Raw genomic sequence first — 13,392 nt, 5'->3', positions numbered from 1 at the left:
GGGTGTTTGAGGAACAATAGAAAATGGGGTTGGACCGTTAATGGTGAACAAGATTTAGGGTTAAGTTGGGCTAGGAATTAAGACTAAATTGAGATTGGGTTTCAAATTGATATTGGGCTACTTCCTAGTGATCTACTCCTCTTTTTCTGGGTTTGTAATGGCTCAAAGGAATTGCTGCCAATACATGTTCATGAGTCCCATTAACTATTGAATCTATTTCCCCAGTAGACTCCTCTCAATAAAAAAAAACTTACATTTAGCGGGAATAACACTGTTTTACTATCTTCGGCTATCGACCAATAACATAATAACACGTGAAAAATTTATCCTACGTGTCATTACGTTATTAACCGGAATAACAAAAAGTGTTATCCCCGTTACATGAGAGTTTCCCTCCCTCTCAACACACCCAAATCATTGGTCACACTTCCCTCAACACCCAACTCTATATTTTTTGAGAGCTTCTACAATAAGAATCCCCTCATTATAACCCTTTACTATAACCCCTTATTATAGCCTACCACATATTTTCTTCCTTTCTCACCACGGGCCTCTTTTGAACCAAAAACATCAAAAAGATGAGCTGAGCCCAAATCATATATTTGTTTTTACCTATTTTTTCCCTCTCTCATTTCTGATATCTTACAACATCTAGTTTCACCTAACTGGCAGGAAATTTTTTTAAAAAAACATTTAAAGCATGTATTTTTTTTCCCCTTCTTTATTTGTTGTTGTTGTTGATGTGATTACATAAGCACACACCACACACTGCAGAAGTGTAAATTAATAATGCATCTGACATGATAAATAATAGTTGATACAGAGTTGATATAGATATGAAGTGGGCAAAAGTAGAGGCAAAATAATATACAAGTTTTATTTTTCTTCTTTTAGTGACGGAATTAATAGTGACCACTTCTAGGCTAGCTGCATTTCATGAGTTGAATATGATTTATAAGTTTGTTGGCCATTTTTATGGTGATGAAACAGAACAATTTTAAAGCTCAGCAGACCCTACTTACATAAGAATACTGTGAGATAATAAGGCATGGTCCCCAGTTCCCACGGGACCAAGCCACCTTGGTTGTGGCTTGTGCAGATCGATCTATACTTGTGAAACTTGTACCACATGATTTCCATAATTCAGGTTTTAGGTTGCGATGTCAAAGCCCATTTGTCTAAAGATGCACATGCTTTTGTCCAATTAATTTCTCTATTTGATAGAGAAATTTTTTTTAATCAATACGTCCCACTTCTTTTCTTTATGACGGGATAGGGAAATTTTGTCTTTGTCGTCTTTTGGACTGAAGGGCAAGTTTAGTGAGATCAGTGTCATGGACCAAATGAAGGGAGAAATTTCTGTGTCATAAAAAAGAATACCTAGTTTGTAATTACGACAGATCTATTGTAATGTGGTGTTACTAATATACTCATATTATATATATATACATATATTAAATTATATTTTAGATTCGTTTTATCTAATTGCATATAACATTTGAATAACGCTGCTTGACATTGTGATTGTTACACTCCAAGATATTTCGATTGTAATATAGTCACATGTGAATACCATCGTAAGATGTGTCGTATAATATAAATTACCATTATCGTCCACTCATATTATATTACATGAATTGATATATCATCACATGACGGATGGTGTTAGAGTCACATTCTAAAAAAGAAAATTATAATGTCTAAGTGAGTAATCAATTAGAGAGTATTAAATTGAAAAAGGAAAGAACTTAAGCAAGCTTGGTTGTCACTCTGGCGAGGAACATGGGCTCTCATGACTTTGGCTTTAAAACCCATTACTCTACCACGGTCCACGCATATGCACCACTTTAATGTTTGGTTGGTCTCAAACGAAGCTTCCTTTGAAATGAAGCTAATTCTCTGTCAAAAATTAGGCACAGCAGGTAAATTTTGTAGCTTTAAAATTGAAGCATGCAGAATTGAGCAGCCTGTGGCTCTGTGAAGCTAGCTGTGTTTCAATAAATTTCGGCTTCATATGCGTTGCTTATAATGCCAATTTAAAAGGAGAGGATATAAAAGCAGCCAAAAGCACTGTTTCATGAGGAACTTATGCACAGTATACATTGCAGCTTCCTGCAAAAGCTTTTACAGTTTAGGTTTCGTGAGGGACTGGTGGTCAAGCAAGTCCAACTGAAAAATAATCACGGAGAAAAAGTCAAACCCTTCACATGCTGTGCATTTAAGGCCACCATTTTCAATATTTCCTAGGCAATTCTTGGCTTTAGAATTTCCTCTGTCGTCTCGCTCTCAAAAAACCCACTTAATTATGAGAATGCTAATTGGACAATGAAAGATAAGCTTTGGATGATACTCATTGAGAGTTAACACCAGTTGAATGGTTTCATTTCAATTTCCAACTTCAATTATATGCAAGTCAAATTAGGTTGAGTAGAAGAGGAAAACCATCTAGTGCCACATAACTGAGAATTTTATAACTTTACTGTACTTAGGAAAATCACTGGTCTACTAAATTTCTTATTTTTTCGGTCCTTAATTGTGATTAAACCTTCTATGATTGCAACATTGTCATTAAGATCCAACGTACGAAGTAGTTTTCTTCCTACGTATCATGCGTTTATTTTAAATTGAGATCCAACTACCTCCTTAAATATGTCAAACTTAAAAATTTATTTTTGATGTGTCACTGTGCTACATGTATTGAATTATTTTAGTTTTAACATATATCAAACTACATATAGTTCAATCTAATTAGCAAAAAATCATTCTAAGATTATTTCTACAAAAAATCACTTGAATCCGATATTATTTGACCACTCAATTGAGTTATTGAAATTAATTTTAGTACCGTGTTCATTAATTTTGTAGGATATAATTGGATGTCGAAACGGTTTCCGATTTGTCTAATTTTTTGCAAGGATAATCTATAAATGTAGACTTAAAAAATAGATTGTTGGATTGTTGATTTTGGTAGTGTATAACCTATTTTTAGGTTGTTTTATAAGGAAACATTTTACTAACTATTATGCAACATCGTCTAGAGTCACTAGTGACAGAGCTAATAAGGTTCTAAAATTGTATAAAGTAAAACTTAGGATTAGAACTTGTCATATATGACTTAGATATCACGGCTTGAATTATGAATGTAATCTATCGTTTTTCTTTGAAATAAAATATCTTATTTAAGGATTCTATAATTTGATGTTTTGGCACTATCTAGTGCAATAGATATGGTATATAAATGTTCAATAATAGAGAGTACAGCTACAGAGTCTCTCTATATTTTCTTTAGAACTAGACAAACTACATTTAAACAAACTTAATGCGATTATTAATGTTGAACCTACCAATGAGACAAAGCAAGTGATTATTTGCAGCAAACTTTATTTCTCTTGCCGACACTTAGCGTATTTCGTACCTGAATTCCTAAACCGCTTGCCTATATATGTAGATTGAGGGAAAAGTGTTTAACGTAACATTAAATGATGGGTAAGCGTGAGAAAGGAGAGAAAATGGATTTACCAAAAAAAAGATGCGTAAATTACAAGGATTTCCTGTTCTAGGTGGATGAAAATTGCAACCATAAAAAAAAAAACATCTTAATTCATTATTCTTCAGAACAAAAGCAGATACGTAAGTATAGATATACTTTGACTTTACACTTTTCTGTTCCTGCATTAAGGGGGTGTTATCTTTCTGCTTAGGCTAGAAGAAAAAGCAAAAAGCTAAAAGCAAAAGAAATACTACCAAGGCTAGCTAAAAGCACAAAGCCTAATTTCCAGAGAAAACAAAAGAAACCCTAATTGAAGCACTTGATCGTGTTTTTTTATTCTTTCAAAACAAGACGGATGTGTTCTCTAATGACATGTTAATTAGGTCTTCATGAGCATGAGGCGCAGCATCATCAAAGAGCCACTTCTCCAGCAATGTGAGAGGGACTTGTCCCTCCAAATTGGGCTTGCTCTCATCTTGGAACAGGCAGCTTGTTTCTGCTGTGAAATTTGCATTGTTCTCATCCACTGACATAGATTGAGACACATCAGATGTGGATGAGTTGAAGCTGAACAAGGAATCAAAAGCCTGTTCTGGTGTGGTGGTTGCACTTTGTGCCCCTTCACTAGAAGTACTCGCGGAACAACCTGCAGCTGTGTTCTTCTTGTTTTTGAAGGAACTGATCTGATGAAGATTGGTTTCTGAGTTTGTTTGATTATGATTTTGAGCTGATGAAGGTCCTTTTGGTGAATTTTTCATCCAGCTTTCGAGCAATTTCGCAATGTTTTCGGTGTTGGATGCGTAAGTGGAAGCTTGGTGAGGCCTAGAACAAGTGTTTGTGTTAGGTTGACCATTATTGTTGTAACCAAGATTAATGGATGGCTTCAAGTCTTGCAAATGAAGATCATGAGTAGGTGGCTTGTCAAGGGACAGAGCCTCACAAAGAGCCTGCTTGGCCATGTGGATATCAGTCTGAAGCCTTCTCTCCCACTGGCCCTTGGAGATTGGCTGATCATGTGAATTACCTGAAAAACCATCTTGGCTGTTACAGTGGTCATGGCCATCAAGCCCTGTCTGGAGCTTTCTGAGCTTCTTTTTCAAGTGGGTGTTCCAGTAATTTTTTATATCATTGTCAGTTCTCTGAGGAAGGTAGGAAGCTATGGCAGCCCATCTGCACCCATTAAAAAAAATTCAATCATCAAATTGAGGTTCCTTCCTTTTTTTTATTTTTTAAAATTCCCCTGATTGAAATAAAAAAGAAGATTAAAAAATTAAATTCCATTTATCCTATCCCATAATATAATATAATCTCACTATTGGGATTTGCAGGTATCTAACCCCCACCATATCCAAATCAAAATCCATAAACAAAAGATAATAATAAAATTATAAAAGTGTAATCAATAAAATTCACGCCCAAAAAATAAATAAACAAACATCCAAATTTGAAAAAAAGATGGGGGAGCAAGTCTTTACCTATTGCCCAAAAGAGCTTGGAGGTGGATTATCATCTTCTCTTCATGATCGGTGAAGTTACCGCGTTTGATACCCGGCCTCAGATAATTTGTCCATCTAAGCCTGCAGCTCTTACTGCATCTCAGCAAACCTGAAAAACAAAAAACAAAACAAAAAATACTGTCAAGATATATATTTACAATTAATCTGACAACATGCATCTGCAGGGAATAGTACTTTGTTCAAGAAGGAAAAAAAAAACAGTACTGGGTAATAATTACATGACTTTAATGATCAAAACCAACCCCAAATTAAATCCAGTTACTATAAGAAGAAAGGTAAATAAAAATACGAAAGATGCATTGATGGTACCAGTGTAAAATCTAAATGAAGGGTTTATGTAAATAAAATAATTACCAGTGTTGGTAGGAACTGATCTCCAATTCCCTGGACCATGTTCTTGAATGTAAGAGACCAAGATGATGTCTTCCTCTGGAGTCCATGGCCCTTTCTTCACCCCAACTTTGTCACAGCAAGGTGGCCTTCCCATAATTTCCAAATTTCCACAACTAGCTATAAGCTCTAGCTACTTCTTCAAATTGATGATGAAATTCAATTCTATCTTTCTGATATAAGCCAAGATTGAGTTCAAAACAAGCTAGGAGGCAAGATTGCAAAAGGGTTCCTTTTTCTTTTGATGAAACTCCAAAATGAAATGGAACGAAACTCTCTTATTTTGCCCCTCTTCCTTTCTTTTTTTGCTTTTTCTTCTCAGAAGTGATGGAAGATTGCATAAACAAGCGTCCAGGCATCTGGGTTGGGCTTGTCTTGTAGAGATATACGTATATATATAGAGGGAGACGAGAGAGAGAGAGAGAGAGTGATGAGTGCTGCTGACCAAAGCAAGTAGAAGAAAGAGTCAAAACGGACAGCAAAACAGCATTTACTCACTGCCCTCCTTTGCAAAAGTCAGCTATGCTTAGACTCTCTCTCTCTGCGCCTCAACAAAACCGTGTGGCATTCAATAGGGGTATTGTGGTGGCACCGAAAAGGAACCCTAATTTACTCTCTCTCTCTCTCTCTCTCTGTGTGCTTTGTGTATTATGTACGTATTTTTATTTATGAAGCCCCCCAAGTTATATTTATTACTGAACTCGTTAATTTATACATTAATTAATCTCTTTTTGCTTAGGGCCTTTTTCGGCTTTGGCATACGTATCATGAAGTTGCTTTCAATGAATTAAAACTCCTACCCTCGTGATGCGTGCATGATTTTGATGTTGGGGGTGTGCAAAGCAATAATTAATCCCAATATTCGATATATCCCATTTCCACGAGAGTTTTTCTCCTTCTCGAACTCTTTGCATGCTCAATCGATAAACCCTCCGGCCGATCCCATCATATGTGGTGCCGATCAGCTGCTGCAATGCCTATGCTTTGAATTTTCCATCACAAACAAAGAGTCTGCTAATCCGACGGTTAAGATTTGTGGGGATAACGCTGGTCCAGTCAATATCCAGAAACAGAAACTGATTGGTTCGTCTTTTGTTTTCTGAGACAACCGAGAAGGGTACGTGTCTATTGCAATGAAGGTTTGGGACCATCATATCTTCACATGTGATCAATACTCACTCTTCAATATACAACAGTCTACATGTATGTCACACACCACGTACACATTGCCATACATTTAATTTAATTTAATTTAATTTAATTTAATAAACTAGGATATTTTCCGTAAGATTTCATTTTCTAACAATTATATCAGAAATTGTATATTAATAAAATATAATTTTACTCGTATTATTGAAGGGTCCATTCCATTAGTATTATACATTGATTTTTGCCCATATACATTGTATTGTATATATACACATACGTACACGAATTGAAAATTTTCCACTTACATCACATCATCAGACCACCGATAAAAGAGTAAAATTTGAAATAATTACAGGATATGACTGCTCTGGGAATCTATGCTTGAAGACATCGTGGTGGTTGGTTCTGCGAACATAAAAATGTTCCTTGTTTTAGAGGTCGTGTCATCTGTCGACAAATGGTTACTTGGACTTGCATGGGGTAGTGACAATTGGATGGTCTACGTCATTTGTAAGCACAAACTTAAGAAAATATGATCCATGTTAGTAAGAAGAGCAATGTATTGGGCCTCGGCCCAACATTGAATAAAGTACAAATTTTTGCCATCATCGAAACGCAGTCAGCAAATCAGCCACAATCTCTAAAGCTAAAGTAAAGAAATGTCAAACATGAATCCGACTTGTATGAATGAAAAGTCACAGATGTGAGATGTTGGAGTCTATTAAAGTTGATCAATATATATATGGTTTGTTGTTACTTTTCTAATCATGAGTTAAGCCTTGGAGAGACATATTATATACATACACCAAAAAAACAGATGCAACAACGTGAGTTATTTCAATTATCTTAGATTGTGTGTCTTGACTGTCGCATTCGAGTTCAATCTCCCTCCATAAAAAAAAACATATTATATACATTAATCAATATTTATATGGTTTGTGGTTACTTTTCTAATCATGAGTTAAACCTTGGAGACATATTACATATATTTATACACCACAAAAAACAGATGCACCAATGTGAGTTATTTCAGTTGATTTAGGTTGTGTGTCTTGACCGTCGCATTCGAGTTCAATCTCCCTCCATAAAATAAAAAAACAAATTAATATATTTGATGTTCAAATCCATTGAATGTGGAGCTAACATGTAATGTCTAATGTATATGGGAAGTTCTTTCAATTTTGACTATATGTATGCAATGCATACACACAAAAGTGTAAAAAGTAGAGGAAAATGTTGGTGGCTAAATTGTTCAGATTCAGAAGGATTTGTTACATGAACTGACTACACGAACAAGGTACATTGCGGCTATAATGGAGGAAGAAAAATAGTACCAAACTCCATGTGAACCCCACAACTACTCACCGATAATGGTGAACAATATAATCAAGGCAATATAGTGGTGCGTAAACTATCATCGGGTTGCAATCTGGTTTGTGGCTTGAGAGCTCTGATAGGAGCTATGTGGATGAGGTGCAAATGCGAACGATATTTAACAGTTAATTAAGCTGCAAAGAGATATGCAGCAATATGGGCAACATTTTCTTTACCATATGCATTTAAGTAAGTATGTGTCACGCCCGAACCCGGTTCAAGACCGTATGTTGTTCATTTTTTAAAAATGTTTCGGGCACATTTGAACTTCGTTTCTTTACGATAACTAAACAATTGTCACATTATGTTGTTCTTTTCTTTTATAATTATTGTTTTTACCATATAGTAGTTGGAGTGGTTATCTTATCTTGATCTTATGCAAAGCTCATATAAATCCATATATCGCTTATACAAAGGCAAACAAACAACTGAAATTATTATCGAATGAAAAAGAAAGATGAGCACCATTTACGCAATCGGTATTACACCTACATGCAAATACAAACAAATTGGCAATTACTGGTTGTTCATGAAAGAGACTGGAAAATGGAAAGTCTTCAAGCTCAGTAGTTATCTACAAACACATGTGTTCACATTGCAGCATGATGATGCTACACAATTTGCAGCATCATCATCACTGACTAAAATGACCGATTGACCTTACATCCCATATATATTGCAGAAGCAGACGAAAATAGAGCACAATAGGAAATGGCTTACTGTTTTAAATTTTAAAGTATATAAAACTTTGACCATTTCTTTACTTAAAAAGAGTTTTGATCATATATTTATTGGCCGGGAAGGTTGATGTGGACTCAAAGCCATGCGTCACAGAAAAGAATGCTAACTCAATCGATATGCGTAAAAATTAATGGCAAAACACCAGGAAACAAAAGAGGTTGCGTTTGTGTTGGATTTGTGTGGCACTTGTTCAAACGATTCACAATCAAATGGTAGCCAGGTACAAGGTTGCTTCTTTCCTATGCTTTGTTTTTTTGCCTCATAATTTTTTTTAGGGCAGTTGTGCTGTGATCTCCGCGGTCATGCGATAATTTTCAGGTCCGTGCATTCAAATTTGTGACCACACAGCTTTTGTCGATGTATATGAAACCAGAGACCTCTGCTTTGTTTTTTGGCTTGTTGAAATGTTCATACTACGTGAGGTTTTTACTTTGTTTTTGTGTGAAGAGGAAGGGAAGAGGAAGGCCAGAGAATAAGAATATCCAGTTCTGTTATCTTATTCCCAGTCCTTGCATCTGTATTTGTTTAAGAAAAATAGTCATAAGGGAAAGATACCAGAACCAGGACTCGAACTATTGTCGTATTGAACAAGTAATAATATATGCGAACCAAATTGAGAATTTCACACAACTTTTTTATTTTCTTTCATCATTCTGTTATTACTCCGAAATGCAACCTATCTATGTTGTCATTTAAAAGTTGTGTTCTAAGGAACTAAATATTAATAATATCGGCGATATTATCGTTTTTTTGAAGTATGGATATTTTAACACATATTCACATAAATATCGTCAATATATCGACATTTTCGCCGATATTATCGCGCATAGGATTCGAACCACTTCTATTCCCCTTATCTAAAACATATAGATTTTTCTTTGTCTATTCTAGTGATCTTATATGCATGAACATTTTCATATATAGAATCTCATTTAACACTGCCAAAATTACGTCCAAACACACCCTAAAGACAATTCATTATGGGGCTACATGAATTAATATAAACTTTGAAAAGGAAAATTATATTGGTATGAACATATTAAACGTGTCATGTATCTATTGGCTAATTTGGGTTGTTACGTAATCACTTCATTCACACTATTTATGACAAAAATTACATTAAGAAAAGGTATAGTCCACGTCATTTTATTTTTTATTCTAGACTTTAATTGTTCCAATTTTTATACCGACACATAGTTATCATCGATAAATCGTCAAAATGATATCAATTGAAACATGCTATTTAAGATTTTCCACTTGTTCACAGTCAAATTCATATGGGAGATTCGCTATTATACCTAATATAGAAGTCAAAATTATTTATAAAATAAATTTTTTTTTTAAAAAAAAACCTATATGAAATGAACTTTAGAAACACACCCAAAGCCCATTTACAACATAACAAAAAGATTTTTAACTTCTTTTAAATTATAAAACTGTCATTGATTTTTTAAAACAAACTCAACTCCAAAACCTCATAAAAAAGACCAAAACACTCAATAGGACATCAAAGTAATTTAATAATTAAAATTAAATTTAATAAGGACAGCTGTCATTTTTTAATTTTAATTTTTAAATTTATTTATAAAAATTAAATAGTATAAGATTTATTTATAATTTTTGTGCTAAAAATGAATATACGACTGATTTGAATCCACGCACTCGTCAAATCCAACACATCCCATCTTTTTCTCTGTTGGATTTGAATACGATATTGTAACCAAACAAACAAACAACAAACAGTCTTGTATTCTTGCTCCACAAGCACAAGCCACAAACCGAAAATATTATTGTCCTCCTCCTTGTCATCACTATAATATGTCCAAGTGGTGCCCCGTGGTGTGAACTCACGGAGATCTTTTGGGGCTTCGACTTCCAGCTCACACGTAGACATGGCATGCACAAGAGACACCTAGTTTCGAGTATGGGTGTTTGGGTATGGGGTTGTCAAACTCATTTACAATTACAAGATAAAACCAAACCTAATATATATATATATATAGTTTCTATCGAGGGATTTTTCAAATAAACTTATTTGAGGGACACTCTTTATAGGCCCAACTCTAGATTGTATTTCACTAATTCAAACCGTCTATTTGGTAGATACTCATTCAAAGATCATCTCTACAAAAAATCACTTGAATCCGATATCATTTGACCATGCAATTGAGTTATTAAAATTTTAGTCTTTCTTGAAGTCATGTTCTTGATTTTGTAGGACACAATTGGATGTCGAAACGGTCTCCGATTTGTCTAATTTTTTGTAAGGATGATCTATGAATGAAGATCTAAAAAATAGATGGCTTGAATTATTGGGAAAAAAATTATATGGTATCCTAAAGAAGCGTCTCTCAAATAAAATTATTTAAAAAATTCATCAATAGAAGGAGACTGTATATAATATATATATTTTTATCTTAACAAAAAAAACCAAAAAAACAGAAAATGATAAGGATACACGTGTCCACCATTATTGTGGCTTGTTTGGTGCGAAGTGGAGCCCACAATCAAAACTAAGTATTGTAATAGTATTATGTGGGCTTGGGGCCCGCTACATTCACAGGTCATAAGGGCCGACAGGTGTCACAATCTGATCCAACAGGAAATAAAGGTCGACTTGGGCAAAGCCCTGTTTAGATTAGGAGGAGGAGGAGGAAGTAGGAAGGATGAACTGGATGAAGAGAATGAAGGCTTGGAGATCACATCACATCAGCAGTGCCTACCCCACGTGAAGAGTTGACACGTAGTCGCTTCTGGAATGGATGCCCGACAATTGATTCAATGCGGTGTGATCTTGGAGAGCTACAAGTGTTGACCTAGTGTTGCGATTTATGATATGAAAATATGATGCCCGAAAGCTCTAGGTTACCTCGCCGTCAGATTGTCGATTTCTAATTAATGGGAACATAATTATCTTCTTAAATGGATTTTATAACTCTAGTTTGAGACAATTATAAACCCTAGTTAAGGGTGTCCATCTTTTTTTTTAAGTATTGTCAACGTTGTGTTTATTGTCATATTTATGACAAGAATTCGATGAATCCGATGCTAAATTAAAAAGAAAGAAAAAAAAAATGTAATACAATCTCTTTTACAAATGTATGAAACTGATACATTCTCGGACAACCAAACCTATAAATCATTAATCTGAATTTCACAAAAAATCACATCATTAAAAGTCAAAACCTAAGTGAACTTGAAGTACTGATGAAGGCTATAAGTCCCTGCGGAAAATGTTGTGCAGGCCTATGGCAGATCACCACGTCAATGGTGCTATAAAGACTACGTATATCATCACCGGCTAAAGATGCTACTCCCCTCTCGTGTTTTTAATTTACACAAATAATCAGATACTAAAATATACATTATAATTGATGTGATATAAGTTTGTTCCAGTTCTTATTACATTTATAACATATTTTTCCACAAAATCAACTGTACGCATAATGAATGTATCCATATTCGAAAAGCTTACAAATTCAGAGAGCCAGAATGCCAAATATAGAAAGGAAACTCTCTACTTTTAAGCTCATAGCCATTACCTAAACCAACCCACTGCAAGCCCCATCGAGTTGTCATCGAGAAAAGTGAGCCCTGGTGAGCTTATGTTATGAACCCTCTCTTGTATCATTTTTGCATGGCATGCCATTGAACAAGTTTCAGTAGATCAAAGCCATCGGTGTACTAATCACACAGATGCATTTTCCATTCCAATATGCAGACATTAACTACTTTCTTAATCAAACTAGTGTAAACAGGGTTTTAGATCGGATTGCTAACTACATTAGACATCGATCGGTCTCATTAAGCATGCCAAAGTCCTAATCAGAACAGATTGTGGACTTAAATATGATAGAAAATTTGAACCACGTCGTGGAACACATGCAATTTTCAATTTCTATGCTGACCTAGAAAAAATGGATGTACTACTAGTTTCATTAGGATTAGGTGCAAAAGTTACGGACATTAGGTATCCAATTGCTGTGAAAAAGACAAAAAATTAGACATAAAATCCTATTTTTGGATTTGTTTTTTGTTGGATCTTTGTTATCCACAAAACTGTGTGCCCTAATGTTGATTGATGTATGTAGTACAATTTATATTGGGTATTAGGAGTAACGGTCTTAATTGGGAGAGACTTTGATGCAAGGGCGGACACTCCAACCTAGTGCTGATTTTTTTTGTAGTCTTAGTGGTTTAAGCCAAATATAGGTAAAGTAAATAATAGTCTAGCCCTCTATTTAAAATAAGCTTAGCTCTCTATGTAGAAATAAGCCCACTCTTGAAGCATATAGGAAATAGTAAACATGCAATCCATAACACACACACACACACACATACACACACACACACACACATATATTGATAATCGAAAGTTTAGAGAGAGATTGGCTACGAACTCTCACCACTAGAGTCAGGGTAAACCCACAACCTTGAGCCGGAAGGACTTATGCGTGGCACCCAATTGCTAGCTACCATTGATATGGATTTATGTAGGTAATTACAGATTGCGCACCAACGAGAACTGTTGGCAGCGAGACTTGAACACTGATGGGACTACACACAGTGCATGGATCTTACCAACTAAACCAACCCTCGATGGCATAACCTATATAAATTTGATTAGAAGCAAACATCATAATTTTTCTTCTAGCCATCCAAAACGCCATATTTGAACCTTCAGAGCCTAGAAGAAATAGCTTTCCCCCTCTAAAAAATTGTACCAACCTA

At 35.0% G+C, this 13,392-nt stretch overlaps 1 protein-coding gene across 1 annotated transcript; it reads right to left on the bottom strand.

Annotated features, from left to right (window-relative positions):
• Nucleotides 1–3,580: 3,580 nt before the first annotated feature.
• Nucleotides 3,581–5,766, bottom strand: LOC103338514 (myb-related protein 306-like). The gene is made up of 3 exons (XM_008241727.3): nt 5,362–5,766; nt 4,966–5,095; nt 3,581–4,660 (listed from the first exon to the last, which is right to left on the bottom strand). The coding sequence occupies exons 1-3, from the start codon at nt 5,492–5,494 to the stop codon at nt 3,832–3,834; spliced, it is 1,092 nt and encodes a 363-aa protein (XP_008239949.1). The 5' UTR covers nt 5,495–5,766; the 3' UTR covers nt 3,581–3,831.
• Nucleotides 5,767–13,392: the final 7,626 nt, after the last annotated feature.

The sequence above is a fragment of the Prunus mume genome, linkage group LG7 (assembly GCF_029339155.1).
Source record: "Prunus mume cultivar Tortuosa linkage group LG7, ASM2933915v1, whole genome shotgun sequence".
In the NCBI taxonomy this organism is placed as follows: domain Eukaryota; kingdom Viridiplantae; phylum Streptophyta; class Magnoliopsida; order Rosales; family Rosaceae; genus Prunus; species Prunus mume.
Note: the sequence above shows the minus strand (reverse complement) of the source record. Positions and strands in the feature narration are given on the sequence as shown.

Coding starts and splice junctions, on each gene's coding strand:
- LOC103338514 (XM_008241727.3), bottom strand. CDS start 5,494: ATGGGAAGGCCACCTTGCTGTGACAAAGTTGGGGTGAAGAAAGGGCCA. Junction 5,096..5,361: donor ATCAGTTCCTACCAACACTG/GTAATTATTTTA, acceptor TTTGTTTTTCAG/GTTTGCTGAGATGCAGTAAG. Junction 4,661..4,965: donor CAAGCTCTTTTGGGCAATAG/GTAAAGACTTGC, acceptor TAATGGGTGCAG/ATGGGCTGCCATAGCTTCCT.